The sequence below is a fragment of the Mustela nivalis genome (assembly GCF_964662115.1).
Source record: "Mustela nivalis genome assembly, chromosome: 2".
Lineage (NCBI taxonomy): Eukaryota > Metazoa > Chordata > Mammalia > Carnivora > Mustelidae > Mustela > Mustela nivalis.
Window position 1 is genome coordinate 170,691,282 of NC_139021.1, and position 22,857 is coordinate 170,714,138.

General features: G+C 51.4%; 1 protein-coding gene across 7 annotated transcripts in view; it reads right to left on the bottom strand.

Annotated features, from left to right (window-relative positions):
- NRAP (nebulin related anchoring protein) overlaps nucleotides 1-22,857 on the bottom strand; it is a 69,241-nt gene that overhangs the window by 872 nt on the left and 45,512 nt on the right. For all 7 annotated transcript variants that reach the window (XM_082721451.1, XM_082721448.1, XM_082721446.1 and 4 more), the window contains 14 exons: nucleotides 22,491-22,598; nucleotides 21,833-21,946; nucleotides 20,184-20,381; nucleotides 18,362-18,466; nucleotides 17,121-17,219; nucleotides 15,111-15,215; nucleotides 14,657-14,764; nucleotides 13,463-13,774; nucleotides 8,028-8,132; nucleotides 7,158-7,256; nucleotides 5,803-5,907; nucleotides 2,428-2,535; nucleotides 912-1,223; nucleotides 37-168 (listed from right to left, as the gene is read on the bottom strand). In XM_082721451.1, the coding sequence (XP_082577577.1) occupies nucleotides 37-168; nucleotides 912-1,223; nucleotides 2,428-2,535; nucleotides 5,803-5,907; nucleotides 7,158-7,256; nucleotides 8,028-8,132; nucleotides 13,463-13,774; nucleotides 14,657-14,764; nucleotides 15,111-15,215; nucleotides 17,121-17,219; nucleotides 18,362-18,466; nucleotides 20,184-20,381; nucleotides 21,833-21,946; nucleotides 22,491-22,598 (2,010 nt within the window). The remainder of the gene's footprint in view (nucleotides 1-36; nucleotides 169-911; nucleotides 1,224-2,427; nucleotides 2,536-5,802; nucleotides 5,908-7,157; nucleotides 7,257-8,027; nucleotides 8,133-13,462; nucleotides 13,775-14,656; nucleotides 14,765-15,110; nucleotides 15,216-17,120; nucleotides 17,220-18,361; nucleotides 18,467-20,183; nucleotides 20,382-21,832; nucleotides 21,947-22,490; nucleotides 22,599-22,857) is intronic.

The following is a 22,857-nucleotide window of genomic DNA, read 5'->3' on the forward strand; positions in this document are numbered from 1 at the left end:
TTGCCGGCTGGGGTGGGTTTGCAGCTGGCTACTCACAGAAGCCCCCCGGAGACTCGGGCCCCTCGCCTTGGCCAGTTCCGCCGCCCGTCGAGCCATTTCCACTTTGTAGGAGCCGGGAGGTGTCCAGCCAATACCTCTGGTCAGGTTCAAGTCAGATTTGTACTTGACCTTAGGGGACGGAGGGAAGCAAGACAAATAGGTCAGCAGGGTCTGGGGTGGTGGAACATAGGCCGCCGTCAGCAAAGCCAGGACAAGGGGAGCGAACTCCTCTGAGAGCTGCTGCGCGGAGGGCCCGATGTGCTATGAGCCAGGCCAGCATGTCCCCGGGCTTTGCATCTTTTGACTCAAGCAACAGGAGCGACACTGGGGGCCGAAGGTGGGGAGGAAAGGGTTCAAGTCTGAGCTCCCACCTCGACCCGCACCGTGGCCTCAGGAAAGCGATTTTCCTTCTCTGGGCTTCAGCTGCCTCCCAGGGGAAGTGCAAGGACAGAGTTAGGGACCGGCTAAGACCTCTTAGAAACAATGTGGCAGAACCGTTGAGAGCTTGAGCTCTCACATCAAACCAAATGGGGTTCGTATCCCAGGCCTGCCCCCTTTCGCTGGGTGATCCTGAGTCAGCTCCCTAACCTTTCCAGGCCTGCGGTTTCTCATCTGGATAATGGGGCAGGGACGGGTTGCTGTGGGAGCTCCAGGACGCTGTGGTTGAAAAAGCATTTGGCAGCGAGCCTAGTCCACTGTAGAGACTCCACAAATTAGAATTATGAATCCTTCTGGCTCTACAGTGTTAGGTCTCCCAGATTCTACCTCAGCCCAGCTCCCCCCTGAAGGTCATGGGGGATGCTGTGTGGTGGCCAAGGCAGGGGAGGAGGGGCTTGGCTGGGCGGGAGTGGGGGGCATGGGGGACAGCTCACATCGCTCTGCAGTTGGTGGGCCTTCTGTGCATGCTTCAGGCCTAGCTGCTCAGGGTCGCAGGTGGGCTGGGGCAGGGGCTGCCTGTAGCCCGTGTCGCTGGCCAGCTGCTGGCTCCTCCTGGCTTGGATGAAGCCGGGCTGGTCCGGGCGGCTGTGGAACTGGGACCGACTCTTGGCAAAGTCCTTCTTGTACTCATTGTCACTCTGGAGTTTGCCAACGCTGAGGAAATGCCTCATCCTTGGGTCGTCGTTGACGCTGCGGTAACCAATCTGCAGGCCCCGGTCCCGTAGGAAGGCCTCTTTATACCGGAACTGCAGGTCAGAGAAGCAGAGATGGGTCCTGGGGGCCTGCCTGCCCTCCCGGGCCAGCCCACAGGATTCTCAGCAGGAAGCGCACCACGGGGTAAGAGGACAGCTTCGGATTCAGGCAGACCTGGAATCTAGAGCTCCCTCTGCTACCTTCCAGCTGTGTGGCCTGAGACCAGTTACTGAGTCTCTCTGAGCCTCCGTTTCCTCACCCGATAAAATGGGACAATGAGCCTCCACCCCACGGGACACGGAGAGGAGTCAGTGAGCTGGGGGCTGAGATTCAGATTCCTGCCCAGCGAGCGGCAGCTGGAGGTACTAAGGCTGCTGTAACGAATAACTCAACAGGAAGAGGAACGCGCCCACTCTCTCAGTGGCCACTCTCCCTTTGATTCTTCTCAGCCTCCAGGGACCCCGTCTAGGGTTTCTCAAACTATCTATAGGGAAGGATCAGATTCGTTTTGTTTTGGTTTTTGAATTTCCAATCCACCAAAAACCCAAAGGTGGCTCTACAGCATCTCATTCGTATGTCGTGGTAACACCCAAGCCAGCCTCTGCCCTGCCGCAGATGAGTCCCCCGGACACAGGCTTGGTTGTCACAATGACTGGTTGCCAAAAATGTTTCTGAATGCTTGTTCTCGATTTCTGGACTGATTGTGGGCAGATGTGAGCTATTCACGAGTGATCCGTGATCTACCTTCCTTTTCCATAAAATGGCTGCCATGTTTTGAACACTTTGTTACTTGCATGGCCCTGGAAACCATGTTGTTTTCAGTCCTACGTCGATCCTAGGAGATGAAAATTGTATCCCCATTTCACAGATGTAGATGTGAGCTTTCGAAGAATGTAAGCAACTTGCCTAACACTACACGGCCAAGTCCCAAGTGACTGAGCCAAGATTGGAACTCAAAATCAATCTAGGGGAAAAGCTCAATCTCTTTCTACCCTGTCACACTGCACTTCAGCTAGAAGTCCCTTTATTGTGGATTAACACATCAGTCACATGTTAGTTCACTTCTAGGGACCCACACGTCAACTTCTAAGAGCGTCCTCCTCAACCTGAAATTTCTGTCTAGAAACTAAGGGCCTATTTTTAATTTCATTTGAAATACTTGCCAGGTTTGGGTGCCTGGTGGTTTGCTTTTCAACAGAACTGGGATAAGCAGTCAGACCTATTAGTGACAGAGGGACAGGGAGCCCAAGGTCTTACGTCACTGGCGATCTCCCTGGACGCCCGGGCAGTCTGGAATGGAATGGCGTCCAGCCTGAAGTCATAGCCGCCAGCCCGCGTCTGTTCCCAAGAGCTTCGGTAGGCTTTCTAGATGGGGAAAACAGAAAACTGAGTGAACAGGGAGTGAGAACCCCATACTTGGTGTGTTTTTAGCTCCGAGCAGGAATGAATGCATACCCTCCATCTTGCAGGTGTCCAAGGACAGAGCCATGGCCTCACATCCATCCCAAGGAGCTCCCCAAGCTCTTGGGACTGGTGGGGCTGGCTACGAGGGGCTCAGCTCTAAGATCCTGGCCTGAGCATCAGGCCCTGCTCTGGGGGGTCTGGGGTCTGTGAGTCTGGCTCATTTGCTACATCCTGGTGGTACCAGAGGTCCTGTCCTACTCTTTTCTGTCTTTGCATTCACTTTCAGGGCCTTGGGTCTGCAGCTTCTGGATGCCAGAACTCAAAGCTTGAGAACTCCGCTTCTTCCCCCATGCTAAAAGCTCTCCATTCCTTGGGTCCGGGCACCCATGTGTTTGTTAGCTCCAGTGACTTCCTGGGGGCCCCCTCGGCTACTTCTGAAGCCGAGTCCCACCATCACAATGAAGCATGACGCCTCCCACAGGTAGCCCCCTGGTGCCCGCATGGGAGGAAGAGCCTTCACCTGAATTAAATTGATTGCCAAGAACCTGACCGAGTTCCTGACCCGTGTATTTCACATCTTCCTCTTTCATTTTTTCCCTTTTGAAGTTGTTCTCACACACCCTCCGGGAGTCTGTAATCACATCCTCTTGGTCCTCAGGTAGACCCACATACCGGAGAGAGCATCAAAATCTCCCATGCCTTCATGTAGCTACTATTTTTTTTTTTTAAGATAAGGGAATGGCTCCATGAAAGGAACCATCTGGAGATCCCAGCGGAGGGCTGTCCTTTATTCGGCCACAGAGAAGGGGGACAGCAGGTGAGACACAGCAGCAGACGACAAAGTGACAGCCCCAGACCGTGTCAGTGGCTCACTCATTCCGAGAGCCACAGCAGATCAGGAGGCCCCTGAAGAACCTTACTTTTGTCACTTGGAATAGAGGTCACGGCTGAGGCTATGTTCTACAGGGGATTGAGGGGATTAAGCAAAGGAGGGATGGCAGATAAAAAGCAAAGGGCCTCACACCACTGCACAACTGCGCCCGGAACCAGAGGGGCCCACGGCGAAGGAGCCACATTGTTATGGAGCTCACCCTCCATCACCTTCACCATCATCATCCTCTCCAACTCCAACATCCAAACCCACCAACCACGAGCCAAATACCTGCTGTGTTCAGGGGCCTAATTGCCTAATTGATGGGTCACACATAGCCCTGAGGATTCAGTTTACTGGGTCACCATGGATGGAGCAGGAGGGTGGAATGATAGGTAGACAGAGAGCAACGTTTAGATAAGGACAGAACAAGCATCACCTTTAGCATTCCGCCCCCTGATACGGTGGCCCCACCAACAGTAGCATATACAGCAAATAGAGTCCAAGCCTTTAGCATCCCCTGGGAAGGGGACAGCTGGCGCCTTCCTACAAAGGGTCTCCACGCCGGATCTGGGCTAGGCAAGGACGCCAAACTTTCCTCAGCACCAAGCTCTGACGTCACCCCACTCTGGCATCTGATGCACCCCAGCTCTCCAGCCTCCACAAGGGAGGCTCACCTAGTGCAAGGGGCCGAAATTGGGGTTCTCCCCAAGGCGCCTCCTCCCTGTCCCCTGCTCCTTCTCCCTGTATACTATTTGCTTGATGGTGATCACTTCCTGCCTGAGTTTTTTTTTTTATTCTGTTGAGGTTTCTGCCTTGCCACTGGGAGCCTTTAGATTCCGTAGGCCCTTTGATTTGGAACCCTGGGCGTCCTCTTCTTTATCACAGTGGGCGCAGTTTTGTCCTCATCCTCACACATTAGAGTCATTTGATTTTTAGTTATTTCGGCTGCCTTACACATCTCAATGGCTTTCTTTGCCCAGGAAGGTCACTTTCCCCGCACATCTTCCTCACAGAGCACTTGATCCAATTGTGTGCATTCTCCACGCCCCTGAAGAAGTGCTCTTTCAAAAGAGGTTCATGAGTTCCCCACATCCCACATGCCCCGGCGGCTCATTTCAGCTCCGGGACTCTGCAGACTGGCATCCCTCGTGAGCCTGAGCCGAGAGGCGCTCTGCCGCCAGCCCAGGGTGGCCATCCTCCTTCGGCCGGACCCCAAAGGGACTAGCAGTCTCACCCCGGTTTTCCCGGCTCAGGGCTTCCAATCCCGGTGGCCGGCGGAGGCCGGGCCTTCCCCCATCCTCGGAGCACGAACGCCATGGAGGTTTTGTCCCAGCTCTGCTGAGGGGGAGGTCCCACTTCCCCCAGATGGAGGTCAGCCCACCAGAGCTGCTGTTCTAAAATTATCACTCACACATCCCTCAAAAGCCTCAAATGGTCATAATAACTCATATTTACAAAGCGCCGTCGCATTCACCGCGTGGGATCCCACAGGGCTTTACAAACGCCACAAACTAATACACACGCTAACTAGAAGGCGCCCGGCGCCGCCCCCCGCGAGGCAGCCACCTCTGGGGGGCGCGGGAGCAGCTGTTGATCCGCGCGCAGCCCCAGGACACAATGGCCAGGCCAGGGAGGGAAGAATGGCTGGACTCTGGGAGGCCCCGCGCGGCCCCAGGCCGACACACTCAGCCTGTGTGATTCTGATCTGACGCCGCCGTTTGATTCTGCCGCCCGCCTACCTGTCATCCCCGGATCACAGCTTCGCTGGCTGCTCGGCGGCCTATTCTGTGGCAACCGGGGCCTCCAACCCCCGCTAACAACACGCCCGGGTTTAGGAAACAGCATCTTGGTTATGCACGCAAAGGGCAGACATCTGAGGGGAACAGAAGTGTGGAGGCCGCCGCCTCCTGCACAAAGGGGCCGCTTGTGTTTGTGCCTGATGGACGACAATTGCGCGGCGAGAGAGGGCCGCCGGGCCTCCGGAGTCACCCGGCTCCGGGGAGACGCGTCCGGGAAAGAAACGGAGCAGGGGTCTACACCTGCCAGGGCCAGGGGAGCCCCTGACGGCGGCCTTCGCCCATCGTGCCCGGAGCCAGAGTTTTCAAGCCGGAAGGAGCCGCAGACATCGGTTGACCCAGCTCCATCCCATTTTCCAGTTGAGGAAACTGGGGCCCGGAGAGGAAAGTGGCTCAGAGTCACACGGGCTGTCTGTCTCCCTCTTGGTTCTGGGTTCTTCCTGTCTCAAGTCCTCTCCTTCCTGCGACTTTTCTCCCCCGCAACAAATACAATCCAGTGCAGGTGTAGACACATTTGCAGAAGGAGGGGCGCGCCACACAAAGCATGGCTCCACTTACGTCACTCAGGTGCAGTGCGTTGAGGCGGGCTCGGGCGAAATCCGGATGGTCGGGGATCGGGGTGTACCTGTGCAGGGATTCCGCATCCCCCAACTTGTACAGGCGCTGTGGGGGAGACAGGCTGCGGTCAATGCAGAACAGGCAGGTGGCCAAGGTTATGGGTGAGAAGCAGGCTGCCCCTCCCCACCCAGGTGCCATGGGAGCAGAACCCAGCCCTGCCCACGGGAAAACATCCCTCCAGAACCCACCACCGGACCCACTGCGCCCGTGGGCCGAGAGTCAGGGAGGGTTGGCTGGTGGTAAGTAGCTCCCATTTAAATATTTATCAAGATCTGCTTCAAATAGGCCCCAAACCAGCATCCTGGTTGGCCTCACCTGTGTGGTTTTACAAACAGTATAAGGTGTGGGGCTCTTTTGAGACTCTTTGCAATTGAGTATTGTTAAGTTTTCCACTAGTATGAAGATGTCCTAATGCCCTTATTGCTTAATAATAAATGAATAGTAATAATAAAAAGACACAACCATTAATCCTAAAATGCCTTAATATGTTTTAAGAAAATTAAAGTTTTCAGAGTCTACCTGGATTGCAGGAAGACACAAGTTTAAAACTCAAGCTTTCTCTCAGTTGCTATTTTTAAAGCAGTGATCTAAGAGCTACAAAGAATTTTAGAACGGGATAGAGTCTCATCTCCTTTTAGAGAGGATAATATAGTATTGAATATTCTGATCCTTTTCCAAATTCAGTTTGGGCTTCACGAACGTGAACCTGTCGGTATATTTGGACTCTGTGTGACCAGGGGTCAGCTTTGTCACTGTGTGTGCAAAATCAAATCCCTCGACGAGGTCAGAGAAAAAAATATTTAAGTTCCTATACTTCAAAATAAATATAGGAGAGAAGAAATGAGGCTAAATCATACAGAGAGAACAGAAACAGAAAGAAGCCTTTAATATAGCTGTTCTTTCTTTTTTCTAACTGGGTTATGTTCAGCTTTTAATTCCATTACCATCTATCAATAATTCGGATGTATCTCATCTAGTGTTAGTAAAAGAGCATCAATAATACGCAGTATTAATATTGTGATGATTATGAACCAAACCATAATAAGGGGCCTGTACTGAGGACCTACTACGTTCCCCATACTTGCTAAAAGGTTCACATATGCTTATTTATTTATTTCTCATTTAATTCACTTACTGGAGGTTAGGAGAGAACAAGTAACTGGCCCTACATCACCCAGGTAGTGGACAGAAAGTTTGCATTTCCATCTCTCCCGAGCCCGTGCTCTTAAGCACTGAGTACTGAGCAACACTGCCCACTCCTGGGCACCTACGGTTGGTGGCGAAAACATACCCACCTCATTGCAATGCAGGTAGCTGTTCTTGGCATGAACCAGGTCTGGGGAGTCAACCACTGTGGTGAACTTGATACTATCTGGTTTCTTACGGTATTTGGTCTATAAGAGAAAGACACAGATTCCCACAAAACAGTTGAATACGATGTATTTTTCTGAATGCGGCTTCACTCCACCCACTGGGTACCGGATGTGCCAATGACACTACTGAAAAACAAGTCTCTCTTCTTGGTGGGCCCCTCACAGGGTTTCTAAGCTGTCTCTGTGATAAGGAGCATTTTACAAGTATTGATGCTCCTGCACAATTCCAAGGCATATCACAGGAAGGGGATTCAGTAGAGGGAAGGACTCAGCATCAATGCAGACCCCGTCCAAGTAAGTTTGGCTACTAAGAGATGGAAGGGCGCAGCGCCACCTTTGAGGGGATCCCCAGGCCTGAATCTGCAGGCCAGCAATATTGTGGGGAGTTTGGTAAAGGTAACCATCTCTCCGCAGTGCGTGATGTTATCTAAAATCAGAGAACCGCAGACACGACGCTTTGCGTAAATCCTGTAGGTGGATGGCAAATTCTGCCCCCAAGAAAACAATGAGCCAGCTTAGCTCATAGCCATCTAATGTACCTACAGGGAATCTTCTAGTGCGTCATCTGTCTCTCATTGCCCAGCACGGAACATGACTTTCACTCCCCAGCAAGTGAACTCATTTGGAGGGAAACCTTGTTCTGTCTTGTGATTTGGTTGCAAAAGGCCAGGAAAAAACTGGGGGTCTAGAGGCCATGGGGTCCTCTTGGGGTTTTCACCCCATAAACAGGTTCCCTCTTCAGGAGGAAATAAATGCCAGGTTGCATTTATGAGAGAGTTGGGTGAGCGGTACCTTGCTGATGAGTTCTCCAGCCTTCTTTGCACTCTCCAGCTGCGGGGAACTCACTGTCAGCCATCCCGTTCCCTTCATGCCCATCAGGTCTGACTTGTAGTGAAACTGCGGGAAGAAAATCATTGGTTTTTACCAACAGAGGGCCAGAGACCATCAGGTTATTTCAAGGTGCTTGATTTGTAATAACATCTGTATTCATCTTCATCGTAACACGTCAACATCTTCATTCAGAGTGCACTGTGCACATCATTAAGTCAAACCGTGCAAGGGTATGTCCTCTGCCACAAATTAAATAATGGGTCATGCAGAAGATCCAAGCAGGCCCCACCTGTGAATGGGCAGGGTTAGAAGTCAAGGGAATGGATGCACATGACTGCTTAAAAAAAGAGTAGAGACCCACACCCAAGCCCAGGCATCAGCCTGGATTATTCTGTTCCCTCTGGCAGCGAGGAGACTGCCTGCCCGCTTTCCTGTCTGCCTAAAGAGAACAGTTTTACCCACCTTCAGGTGATCAAAGGGCCCAGAGCCCTGGGTCAAACCTGCTGGGACTCAGAGCAAATCGCTTTACCAAAATGTGACTCAGTTTCTCTCTGTGATAGCTGAAGGTCATCACAACCCTTCTGTTCTCGTGAGAACTCCTGAGAGGCCTCGAGAGCAAAGGCCACTCGAGGCGTTGGATCTGGTTTTGTCTCGTGGTGGTGGGGGGGAGCGAGGGGGCAGAGACAATGCCAGCAGGACTCTAAGGACCACACACACTTAAAGATACAACCGGCCTACAGCATGAGAGGCATTTTAATTTTTTTGTGCCTGGATTTACCTCCCCTTCCCGCTGTTGGCTCGGGATTTGCTTATATCCCAACGATGGGCTAGGTCTCATCCATTTTCCTCATTTTAAGGACTCAGAAGATTAGAACTACAGCAGCATTCCTGGGTGAAAATCCTAAGCAGTGAGTGGGACAATAGGTCTGATCAGGAGTCTCCTAACATGTTAAATCTTATTTCCATCCCACGATCCGCCCACCATGACCTAGGACAAGACGGTTGTAGGAATGCTTTTCTTCTCTACTTTATGGAAATTAGGCATTTTTAAAGGTAGAAAAGGACTCTCCAAGGAAATCTAAAATATGGATCTAAACGAGGTTGATAGCATTTCTCTAATTTAGATATAAGCTCTGCTGTAACGCCAAATATCACTCCAGAAACCAGTCTTCTGGCCTTTTTAGTTTCCTTTCATTTCAGGATTCACAGCGTCCCTCACAGCTGGCCTCAAAGAGGGTCCGTTTCTGATCTACTGTCTGCTGGTTAATGTTCCTGTGCAAATTCCACTCTGCCTTCCAACTGGTGAAGGGAGGCATCACTCAAGTTCAGGAGCAGGTCTCAAAACCCCATGTCAGTAAGATTGCTTTGTATGCCGCGATCTTTCGGTCTACACCGGCAAAGCTTTTGCCTTCCACTCTGATAAAGAACAGAGAAAATTGGATAAATTTCTAAGTTAGAGAGAATCATCCTACAGGGCCTCTTCACAGCCGGGCCTTGCTCCTTTCATACGCAAGATGAAGTGGGGAGCACGCTTTCAACTCGCCTTTTGTTGAGCTGAGCAGTACAATGGCAGGTAAGTCAGAAAGCAAGATGCTGGTTCCCCAAAGATCTGACTGGGCCTCAGACTCTCTTATAAATGGATTGTCTCTTGATAGCGCAGCTCCCAGCCCAGGTTTGACTATTCACGCAGACCCTAAAAACAACACGCCTGCCCCGGACTTCCCGATGAAAGAAGGGGAGAGAGGAGGGGAGTCGAGAAGAATCAGCTCCCCGAAGAAGGATTTGAAGAAGGATTCTAAGATAATAAGAGACCCTCTCACGCTGTCCAGCTGCACCTGGCTTCCCCCGATGGCCGTCTTGCTGTTTTCCCTTGCACAGATTAAGGCCTGGAGGCCACCTTCAGATTCTTATGTGGGGGTTCCTGGCACCCTCGTTTTGGAGCACAGGCTGCAGTTTTGGGTCCCCAATTCCTAACAATGTCAACAACTGCACCCAGGAGGTGACCAGGGGAGGACGTATCTGGGTCCTATTAATGAAAATCTTTATAATCACCCTCTTGCCAACCGTGGTTTGCCTTAGTCTCATCACCTCACGCAACGTACACACCACCCTGCAAAGGTGGAGTTCTTATACACATCTGCAGGACAATTTTGGTGTTCAAGGGACTGTTCAGATTCAGAAGAGTCGTGGATGGCTGTTCTCTGGGTGAACCAGACAGAAGGTCCTTAACAGAACCCTCAGGAGCCAGAGAGCCTGGGTTCCTAATCCAGCCACCAGAGGGAGCCAAAGAGCACCAAACCAGGAGTCTGGAGCCCAGAGCCCAGCTTCCACTCTGACTTGTGGTGAGGTCTGGAGCGAGTCATTTCCCTGACAGCCTGTGATCCTGGGCAAGTTATTTAAAATCATAGTACTCTAGTCACCACATCTGTAAAAAGTCATATCAGCACATACTTCGATACTAAATGAGAGAGTTCGTGCAGAGTATTGAAGCAAATGCGAGGTTCAGAATAGACATCCTACACATTTTAGCTATTGTTATTGTCGTTGTTTCTGCTGGAGAAACTGAGGCTCAGAGAGCTTACAGAGTCTGCCCAAGGTCATGCAGCTGTAAAAGGTGGGGCCAGGGCTGTCTCCTTGACAGTCCCAGCAGTTGTTTTTCAGGTCTCCCCTCAGCTTCTGTGCAAAATCATGGCCATTCACAGTAGAGCATTCTCTGGGCAGAGTATGAGTCTCAGATACGTTCCAGAGCCAAGCACAGGACAGGCAAAGCTCGAGCGATCATGGCCTGAAACCTTTGCCAGAGAGGTGAGCACCTCTTGGCTCCCTCTGGCCCAACCCACAGCTTTCTTTCCGGCTTAGGTAGAAGAAGGCAGGAGAAGCAGCTGCTGGCCAGGGGTCCTGCTCCTCCCCCAGACTCTGCTGAATTGAACGAACACACGTGGAGCCTTTGTTCCTTTTCCTATGCAACATAACCACATGAAATTAGATTTTCAATAACAACCACAAGAAAATGGAAGCCTCAAAAGCAGCTGGGCTTTATGGGGTGTCCTCTGTTGATAGCAGCTTGGAATCCACACTCCCAAACTATCAAACTTCAGATCTAGAAAGCCATGTATGAAGCACAATACGGTGATTTTAAAAAGTTAAGCAACAGGTTCTCAGCATTCAAAATTGTAGTACACAGCCTATCTCATAAAACATTCGTTTAAGGGTGCCAACCACCATTTCCTGGAAAGTACTCTTCTTTTTAAATTATTCTTCCTACTGGCGTTAGGGATAAAATATCCTTTCTTTTCAGAAAAAAAAAAAGTGATATAAATGGTAGCTTGAGGTAACATTTTTCTCAGTTAAAAAAAAAAAAAATCTTACAATATATGGACACCACCTTCTTATAAACATCTACCCACAAACCCTGAAATCTGAGGTCACCAATCAAATCAACCCTCTCTGATCTTCTGTTGCCTAGAAAGTGAAGGGACAGCTGGAGGACGCGTAGCCCGTAAGTGACAAAGCGGGGCTTCCGATCAACGTCTCCGGGCTCCCAGCTCGGTCCCAAATGGCCTACGTATCTCCCTCTGGATCTGCCCTGCCCCAGAGGTTTGTCTCCCCCTCCCTGTCTCCAAGGAACAGCCCACTGACAAGAGGGTGAGGCCATGAGCTCTTCTTGCAGACGGTGGTCTGGCCATCTAGCAAGTGGAAGCGTTTCCAGCAGAACGCAGCGGGCGCCGCGGTGACCATGCCTTCTGCATGGAGCCCCGTGAGTACCCCCTACTCCACACTGGACTTGCTCGTGAACCCTGTGATGCTACTCTTCCAGCAGACTGTGATGAATAATTAGATGATCTTTAAACCATCACCGTCCTGACTCATAAGTAACCCCCTCTTATGTGTTTATGATATTCTACCTGTGCCACATCATTCAACCTAAGAGCAGCCGCTGCCCTAAAGACAACTGGAATTGTAAGGCTTGGTGTAGAGAACGATCCAAACAGCTAACACTTCCTGGCCTGTTTCTGCGGACCAGACACCACACTGGGTGCTTCATACAGACCAACCAGTCAGCCAGGGATGCTGCAAGGCAAGGGGCGGGGCCCACAGCAAAGAATTCTCCAGCCCAGAACATCCAGGTTGCTGGAGTTGAGAAACCCCGATATGGATGGGAAAGCTTAATGTGACAACAGTCCCACGGGCTGTGTTCTAAAATGAGAGTTCCTTCCTCCTAGGGCTGCTCCAAGGTATAGAGAGAGACAACGTGTGCCCGGTCTCGTGGCACAGCACCTGCTGCACAACACGTGCTTCACACGTGCCGACCACCCCACACTGGGTGGTTAGCGGGTTCCTAGGTGTCAACCACGCCCACACTGTGTCGTTAACATGTCCAAGTGGAGGAAGCTGAGGAGTGGAAGGGGGGTGCGACGGTCTCCGGCACACGTTGGGGGGCTCCCCACCAACCTGTTTGGTTCCCTTGCCTGGGTGAGGACCTCTCCTTTCTGTGTCTGTGTCTACACTGGGGTTGTGGGAAGCATGACTCCCCTGCCTTGAACTCCCTCCACAAGAGCAAGGTGGGTGAGATCGTGGGTCCTACGGCCAGTCCTGCCTGGGCATCTCCCGCATGACCTTATCTGTTAAAGATGAGTCATAACTGTCCCCGCCTCCTGGCATGAGAGCAAGAGGGACAGTAAGGGCAGTCAGTCAGTCCGCATCAGCCACGACTGGATCTTCTGTTTTCCGGTCATGACCTTCACCCCCACCACTCAGCGTCCAGCCCCAGAGCTCTCTCACACCCCACTCCAGGCCACGTCCTCTTCACTCGCCCACTTGCTTCTTGCCAGCCTCAAATAAGCTGAGGCTCCTCCTGATCAAGGACTTGGCCTTGGGATTTGCTCTTCTGTTGGCTGCAGTGGTATCCCCTTCCCTTATCAACTTTGGTCTTTGCTCAAATGTCGCCTTTTCAGTGGTGACTGCCCGGACCCCACCTCTGATTTTAATTTGCACGTGTGCAGGTCCACAGACACCTTCACACCTACGCCGCTGCCCTGCTTTGTCTGTCTCCACAACATGGGTCACCATCAGACATACTATGTATCCTACTTCTCACATTCTGTCTACCTCCCATATCGTGGAAGCCCCATGAGCACAGCAGTTTTTTTACTCTTATTGACTGTGGTATCCCCAAGGCCTGGAATGATGCCTGATACATAGTAGGTGCTCAAGAAACAGCTGTTTCTTGACTGATCAAGAAACAACTTGATTGATTGATTCCAACTCAGATGACCTAACACAGAGACCCAGCAAGTCCTGGTTCTGATGTGGTGGGGAGGGTAAGGGAGAAGCAGAGATTACCCCCAGTCTTGGTGGGAGGAGGAAGGCTGGTGTGCAGCCCGAAGGCCCCCTACCTCACTCTGCAGGGCATGAGCTCTCTTGGCCCAGGACAACTTCAGGTCCTCGGGCAGAGCCGTGAACTCGTGGCACCGTGTCCTGTAGTCGTGGTCACTGGCGAGGGCCTGGGCCTTCCTGGCGTGGACCAGGTGCACCATGTCCAAGGGCAGGTGAAACTGGTTGTGGCTGCTGGCCGCCGTGCGCCTGTACTGAAGCTCGCTCTGCAGCTGGCCCACCCGCCAGCAGTGCTGGAGCCGGGGGTCGTCGCTCACGCTCCGGACCCCGATCAGCCTGCCTCGCTCCTTCACAAAGTCATGTCTGTAGAGGAACTGCAGGGGAGGACCGCGGTCAGGGGCCGGCATTCGGCCTGCTTCCATTCCATCTGCACGTTTTCACTGCAGACCCTAGAAAAATCGCCTAGTCTTTCGTGAGGACGTGATGATTATAAGAAGAACCACAGTGAGGTTGGCCCGAGAGCATGCTTCCTCCCTCGGGGATGAACAATTAAAACATCGCTCCGTTCTTCCTATCTAATTAAAACCAGATCCTCAGAACCAAAGTAAAGGCCCCACTCCCTTAAACGTGTCCTGTGGCCAAAAGGAATTTATCAAAAAAGGTAAAAGAGAAACTTGTGCTTTAACCATGCGTACTTGGCAAAACATGAAACCCAAAAGACAGGATCCGTTTATTTGAAGTCCACATTTTCTGTGATTTGTTTGTGGGAAAGAGAAAGTCACCTTCATGTCCCAAAGCTATGGACGCTATCGACAGAGTGGCTGAAACACAGCTGGCAATTCCTCACGCCAACGTGTGAAACTACAGAGAGCCAAGAGGAAGATGCATTAGGGCTGTGTTACGGTTTCTAGAGCAAGTTCTGTTTCGAATTCCAGGTGAAGTTAGGCAGTGCACATGTTACTGGGGGCTGGGGAGTTGGGGGTGGTTGTGATTGTGGCTCAGGAACTGCAATTAGAAATAGATCGTCATCTCTCTCCTGCTGGAGACCTTTGCCTGAATTTAGCCCCTGATTAACAGAGCCTTTCTTTCCCTCCCTCCGTCAAAGAATCTCATTTCTAACTAATATATTCTGCAGGTGACATCCTGTCTCACAGGGTGATAGATTTGCTTTAATTCAGGAAAATCAGCCCTAGACGTTGTTCTACATGAAGTTAACAGACATTAGGCAAGATGGAAGGTCATATCATTCAACTCACATCACTGGCTCGATCTCCAGAGACACGAGCAGCCTGGAAGGGGAGAGCGTCTATTGTCAGCTTGTAGCCTTGAGCACGGAGATTACGCCAAGACTCCTGGTATTTTGCCTACAGTAGGAACACATGTAGATCTTCTTAAAAAAAAAAAAAATGACATGTTTCAGGGAACAAAGGCTACCCCTTTCATTTGTAATACAGTGTTCCAGAATCGATCCCTGATGAGTGAAATCTCTCTCTTTTGCGAAGACCATCTCATTAGCACACACACTGTAGTATGCACTGATGCATTTGGGCACGACACATTTGTGAAAAGGTATATATACTTTGAGTCTCGAAAAGACCTTTTTTTTTAGGTTTCTGGGAACACCGGAAGGGTCGCTATGAGATGCCACCCCAGCCACAGACATGCGTGGCTTCGGAGCCCGTTCGAAGCTTGGCAACAAGAAAGGCTTACGTCACTCAGATTGGCTGCGTTTGCTTTCGCTCGGACCAGCTCGGGCAGCCCCAGGGTCAGGGTGTACCGGTGCATTTCATCCGCTCCGGCTGCTTTATAGAGGCGCTGGGTAAAAGAGAAGAGAAAACAAGCAAGGAGACAAGGCTTTGGTTTCTGCAATGCTGGAGGTCCCTCGTTTGCGAGTGGGAGATAGGTTCCCGGAAGGCCGCTCGCCGGGTCGTGGATACACCTGCTGCCTTGGGGAAGAGCTTTCTTTCAATAAAGACAGTCTTTCATGAGTCAAATTGAGTGACATAAAAGGAATGTGTAAGGAATTGCAAGTTGCTTTTGACGGGGTTCAGGACAGGTTACCCCGGAATATGGAACCTTCAAGCTGAAAATGTGAGACACAGCGGGGGTTAGAAGAGCTCTTCCTTCTCTCCTCTCGGGGCGCAGGTCATGAGATCCTCCCTCCCTACACCCAGAGGCACTGAGCATCCTTCTCTCCGAAGACGGAGCGCTGCTGAGAGGAAGCTGAGTGAACAGACCTTCCTCAGGGTTCCCATTCTTAACTCTATCACATCTGCCCATGACTTTCCGCTCTTCATCAAACCTCGTACAAAAACGTTCAAGTTTAATTGTTTCTTCTGGTCTTCAGCTCCTTATAAAGGTTCCCATATCGTGTAAAACTTACATTAAATAAACTCGTATGCTTTTCTTTTGTTAATCTGTCTTTTGTGACAGTATCCCCACTGAGAACCCAAGATGGGGAAAGAAAAGATGTTTTTTTTTTCTTTTTCCTCCCTTACACTTCACTCAACAATAGGCGGAGGAAAGAAAAAAACATTTAGGAACACCATTAAGGTTCTTCTCATTATTCTCTTCCCTTGAGGATATGGTATAAAGACAATAAATACTAAGATCTGGGAAATTTAGGAGAAGCTCTTGCTGGTGGAAGAGAGGCTCCCAAGCCCTGTTCTGCACCCTTTCCTAAAGCCCCAGCTCCTCCCATGAATGAACTCACGGCAGTGTTGCCCTGGAAGGCCTCAGCTTATTCCAGAAACACCTATTCTCGTGCTCAGAAATGGGTCTGCGGCTGGGGAGTTCTCTGAGGCCAGAGGCCACTGTAAGAGGCACTGCTAGCCCAGAGCACCCAGCTCCTGCAGCAGGCAGGAAAGACCCCAGAGGAACTGAATATTGTGAACGTCGCTACACAAGCCTTTGGGAACATTCTTCTCCCAAGCTTCTCTGTCTTACTTTTTTCCTTTGGTGAGAGTGGAACCTCACTGCATAAGTAGCCAAGTCTCAGCTGACTTCCAGAAGAGTCAGAAGGAGAATTTTTAAAACTAAGGACGATGCCAAGTTTAATTCTCTGCCAGGCTCAATTTCTATTTCAAACTTGCAAGAGAGCCGCCAGAGGGGCTGGAACGATGCTCTGGTGCCATGAGATTCCTCCCCCTGTGTGCCCCTCTGCTAGAGACAATTCCATGAGGTGAGCCCACAGCAGGTGAGGGGAGGAGGCAGAAATTCCAGAAGGCTGACCCATAACACACCACATGACCGCCCTTGGGTAACCACCCCGGGTAACCACACACCCTCCCTCTGCTGATCATCAGAACGAACATACGTACCCATGCGGTTAGCCAGTATGTGCCTAGACAGAACAGGTGAGCGACAGATCAGTACATCTCAACGTCAGCGCACAGAGGAAACCCACAAGGATCCTGCTCAATGACTTTGTGGATTCTGTGGGTCTGGGGCGGGGCCCGAGTTGGTGCTACTAACAAGAAGACCCCAGGAGATGCTGGTGCTGCTGGCCCCTGACTGCCCGTGGAACCAGAGACTAAACCTGATTTCCAGCTCAGGCGGCCTTCCTTCTGGAAAACGTTTACATTCCGTTTAGGGCATTCTTTCCAGACTTCCGTGCAAACACGTGTTCTTTCTCTCAGCCCCAGACCTACACATATTCAGGCGTATTTTGAACAATCGAGCAGTTTTGCAAAAGCCCATTCTAAAGCCATCCAATTTTACCTCATTGGTAATCTGGTTGCTGAGTTTTGCATGAAGGAGGCTGGGCGTGTCTGTCACTGCTGTGTACTTGAATGACTGGGGATGCTGACGGTATTTACTCTGAGGGAAGAAGAGGACGGGATAAGGCACAAAAGCAGAAGCGGAACAAGTGCTATAAACACAAAACCTCACTTGTCAACTGCTTGTCCATCCCCTGGAACCCAATCGGACACCTGCTCTCACGATCTCTGTGAACGTGACCATTGACATCCACGTTTTGTTTCCAACCTCTGCTCACGGGAGACTGAGGTGCTCAGCTTTGGGGGTATCCCAGAAACAACTGTGCAGCCTATATATATATATATATATATATATATATATATATATAATAAAATGCCCGCATTCCACCCTGGAGCCCATGGGCCCAGGCCTCTGTATTTCTTTTAAAGTTCCAAAGAGGATTCTGACGCACCCACCAGGTTCAGAAACCCCTCTCTTTTGAGATTTCACTGGAAAAAGAAAGCACAGAGTTCAGTCTAAACTCCCACGGTGAGGCCAGCTCCATTTTTTCGGAGCTTCTGATCAATGTGTGAGCCCACATGACACTTCCAGTGCCTTCCAACATGCCCTCCTGTCCTCGCATCTGTAAGCGAGGGGAAGTCCCGGAGCCCTCGCAGGTGTCAGTAAGATTCCTCACGTGCTCAAAGAGCTTAGAATCCTAGTCTTCTGTATTTTTACTACGAAATTATCAGCAAGCTTCTATCCATCATTTCCCGGCCACCAGAGTAGCACCGTTGCCTAGACTGTTCGTGCTAGTCCCCTAAAAACTAAATGAGGGAGGTAGGAGTACCCCCATTTGACTGATTAAGAAGTTGAGACAGAGAGGGCAGGTGAGAGGCTAGAAGTCACACAGCCAATGAGCGCTGGCCTCGAATTTCAGTCTCCCTCCCTGTTGGTCTCCAAGGCCTGCCTTCTTGTCATTGTACCCTAGGAAAGCAGATCTTAGGAGCCAATGAATAATTCTTATGGGTTCACCAAGGAGCCGGCTCGATATTTGCAAAACTGTGTTAAAGGACATCCATTTGGAATGGAGAATCTAGTGAGAAGAAGGGCCTGCCGAGAGATCATGCTGTGAGTGGCCCCTGTTAAGCTGGACATCTCATTCGCTCTAGCAGGGAGCAGCAAGCTGAGTGCTGGGAGGGAACCTCTGCCATGGAAACAGACTGACTCCCATCACCGCTCCATCCGGGATCCCTGGTTACCTCACTGATGAGTTCGGACGCTTTCTTTCTCCCTTCGATCTCCAGCGTGCCTGGGATGACACAGGGAACGCCTCGCATGAAGTTCAGGTCTGACCGGTACAAATTCTGTAAGAAACAACACGAGGCATCAGAAAAGCCAAACTCATGGAACACGGAAGCGAAGAAAAAAAACCCGAGGACCCACAGCAGGGCCACATCAGAATTAGGACGCCAGGGCCACGCCAGTCTCTCCGGAGAGGTCCCCCTCGGCACACACACGATGCCCCTCGGTTAACGCTCATCGGGGAAATAAAAACGTAGGTCAGGACAAAAGATTTTTCTGCTGTCACTTGTCTCAGAAGCTACAGAGGGACAGGAGGCGGGTTTTTAATTCATGTGGGCTATCAGAAAATTAACACCGGAGTGGATTGTGGTTAGGAAGTCAGTCGTCTTGGGGCAAATGTGGAAATGATGATTTAACAGGTCTTCTAAAACAAAACCCAGCAGCAGAGGGCGGCATTAACGAATCATGGGTTAAGAAAGAACTAATAAATGAAGCCAGAATCATCGGGCACAGGCCTCAGTCTATCACGGGTAGGCGCGAGTGTGTGCACCTGAGTGATTTGGGCTGACAGTTTAAAGGGTCCCCAAATTCACTCCCCTGCAGAGCCACCAAGGTGTCCCCCCCCCCCCCCCCGCTTCTTGCCCTGCCCCCCCCCCACCCCCGGGGCGTGCTGTCTTCCAACTGCTATCACAATGAGAGACAGCGCAGGCGAGGACTCTGCTCAGGCAACACACGGGTTCCAAGTGGAGCGTGGCTGCTCCCTCGTTCCTGCAGTGGCTCTGGGGTTCCTGACAGTTCATGTCATCCGATCAACACTGCACGCCGCCGGAAGATTCGAAGGGATGACAGACATCCCTCATCGGCGCACCCCTCCGCTTCCAGCCCCTGCCAGCCCAGGAAGCAGTCTTTGTACGGTGTTTTGCTTTCCAGTCCCGGCATGTTAGTTGCACAGCCCATCCCAGGGAAACCCAGCAAGCTGGGAAATAAGGCGAGCACTGAGCAGGATGCCCCTGCCTGTTGAGAGGAGACATCCAGGCTCTCTTTGGGAGTAAGGAGATCCTCAAGGCTTCCTAATATTCCCGGACCACCTCCTTCAGCAAACAGGCGGCATGAGCTTGAAATGCATGTGGGAGGCCCATCAAGGCCTCTACAACTCCCTTCAGGGACCCAGGAAGGATCTCTGGGGCCCGAGGTCCTGCCCTCCGCTGGACACTCTCCTCTGCTTGAAGTGGGTCTGCTCTGACCCACCCTCTCCCAACAGAGCATAGGCTCCCGCAGAAAATGGGCAGCTCAGGAATGTACTGAGCCCCATAAAGAACCCCCGGTCCGAGCTGAGGCCAGAGACAATGCCATTGGCAAATCTTAAACATGCAGACCTGTGAAGCGAGGGCATCTTGGTCAGACACCATTTAAGTTCGGGCCCCCCCGCCTTCTCACTGATGGTTGTGTGACCTAGGGCAAGCTACATTTCCCCCTCCTTTGAACCTCACTGTAATGTACCTTTAAAATAGGATAAAGACTATTGACTTAGGGTTCTTTTGAGGTAGAAATGAGATCATGCATGAAAACGTAATGCTCAGAAACAGTAAATGTTTCCTGCTGCTGTTAAATTCGTACAATCGTGCTAGGCAGGAACTCCGGGCAGTATTTCCAAAGAAAACCCGGGTTTAGGATTTCTCACCTCCAGAGACCCCTAAAGTGCCAACAGGAGCTTTATGGTCATGATCATGGTCAAATTTCAGCTGATGGAGCCCCGAGAGAGACGCCGGGTCTCCTTACCTCGCTCTGCAACTTGTGAGCTTTCTTGGCGCAGCTGAGCCTCAGGTCTTCGGCCAAAGAAGTGTACTGGGGGAGCGGGTGTCTGTAGTCCTGGTCGCTGGCCAGGACTTGAGCCTTCTTGGCATGCACCAGGGTTACCATGTCCAACGGCAGATGGAAGTGTGCCTTTGAGAGTTCAAAGCCTTTCTTGTAATTGACCTAGAGGGGCAGACAGAACAACAGCGCCTGTTTCAAAGCCACCATTTGCAGAAGGACCATCAGGGAGAGTGGTGGCAATGCAGCTGTCCCAGGTAGGCAGGGGAGACAATCCTGGCCAGACCGGTGGTCCCTTCCTGCGGGGACAGGCTTCAGAAGTGGGGACCGGGGCTAACACTCACCACCCCCAGCTCCTGGTGGTCATTCTGATTTGGATGATGAAGGCCCATGGCTCCCCCAATTGGAGACCATACAAAAGTTCAAGAAACAGACACAATGTCAGTGATTCCCTTGCGCGTGTCTTTAGATCTTCCTGTCTTCCAGAGGGAAGAAGCTACAAGGCTAACCTGGTTTTCTCCCTGTCACCTACTAGATTCTCCCCGTCACCCTCTCAAGTTCAGATTTTTGACACCAGGGATTGTCTACTCGGGTGAGCTTGTGAAGAGCTTCTTCAAAGCATCAGTTGAGACCTCCTAAGAAGTCTGGGGGCCAGGAGCAGTCGGGCCAGCTCTGAGGGATGGGTGCTCCCAAGAGCCCAACATGCATGCTGAAGGAAAAAAGGAGAGGCCCATTCCAGACCATGAGCCCCACTGCAGTCCTCAGAGAAGCTGTTGAAAGATCAATGAAACTCACTCCGGACTTTCTTGGAACTCTGATGCATAATCTCCACTTCCTCCTTCCTTCCCAGCGCTCCAGCTACCCCTCCCTAACCTCCTGCTCCCATCTCCATAAATCCTCCCCGACTCCCAGCATAAAGCCAAGGACAATTCATGTCCAACCCCACACTCTTAGGTCAGTTTGATGGTCAAGTGAGGCTCAACATGCAGAAGGGCTTGGTCCTCTGTGACAGTGGATCCGTCAACCAACTCACAACGTGTGCAAGGGGACAGTGTGTACACACTCGTGCCAGCACCCAGGAGAGCAAAATCAAGGGCTGCACACCCAGATGTTTCCAGGGGCCAGAGAAGTAGCACCGGGGAGTAAAGCAAGAAGTGGCGGGGGTGGGGGGTGGAGGGGAGCTGCATGACCAGGGAAACAGAGATCCCTTCTCAACAGAGCTCTCCGCAGTCCACTTCAACTCTAGCCTTGAGGGGCCCAGGCCCAGCTTCTGGCCAGGAGTCTAAAACTTTTATGTGAAAATTTCCATTTTTAAAGGTCTGCAATCAATTTACTCTGTAGACCAAAGAGAGTACTTCTGCTGTGCAAATCTAGCCCACCAGCCCCCGTTTGGGGCCACTGGTCAAATCACAGAATGCCCAGTCCCAAAGGGAGCTAAGGCTCTCTTGACGGAGGAAGAAGCGGAAGCCCAGAGGAGCCAAGGGATCTAACAGCGACACAGAGTTTGTCTGGACAGAACCAGTGGCCACAGCCAGAAGGACCAAGGCCGTAAGCTGGCTGGATATCATTAGCCGGGGGTGTGGGGGACCAGCTCCACCGTATTTTCTCCCACTTACTTGGCTCTGCAGCGAGTTCGCATACGCTGAATGTGCAAGGCTGAGATCGTCTTCCAAGCTCCGGGAGCCAAGCATCTGCCCTTTCATTTTCTCAAATGCCTCTTTGTATTTGTACTAAAGGGAAAGAGAGCGGGAAAGAGTAACAGCTCGGGGACAAGGGACACGGAATGGGAGAGGTGGGTATTGGGCGAAAATGTTTTGTTCTTTTGACAGTGACTGGGTGAGTTAAAAGAAAACGCGCGGGAGTCCTCAAAAGGCCCAGTCTTTCATATGCAAGACTCCCAATGACTAAAGGGCTGGGTATGAAGTGGCAGGACATGCTAGCACTTGGGCGGCCCACGCTGGAGGAAGGTGGGTGCATTGTTAGCTGTCTCTGCCCGCGGACTTGCTTTAGCAAAGTGCCTGGCGGAGGGTGCATTTCATCTGCCTGGGGTCTGGAGTTACAGTCCGGCATTGGGCTTTGTACCCGGGGCCCGGGGATTTTTTTTGTTGTCTGGTCTGTTCTTTCTCGCTGGTCGTTATCCGAACACCCTAACACAGTCATTTGGGAGAGCAGAGGATTGTATCCACAGGCAAAAGAAGGCAGGGGTGAGGGGCAAAATGCAGTAAAAATTGGTTAGTATTAAACATTGACACAGTAATGGGGGTGGACGCTCACATCACTTATGATTTCGCCAGAAGCCTTTGCTGCCTGGAACGGAATGGCATCCAATCTCAGCTTATAGCCACCGTCCCGAAGTTTGCTCCAGGATTCCTTATAACGTGTCTGTTGGGAAGATGTGGACAAATAAAGACGTCAGGGGATCTGGCGGTTCTGAAATTCCCATTACCGACATGGGGATCTGCTTTGTTGTTGGGTTTTCTCCCCGCACACCCCCGCCGCCAACCCACCCTCCCGCCCCCCTCCGTTGAAGCTCGAAATCATGGTGTCTTAGCAAACACCAAGAGTTGGATTCTGCCTCGTGTCCACCATGGTGGGGGTAGAGCCTCCTGGGGGGGAATCCTTGGAGTCAGACAGACCCACA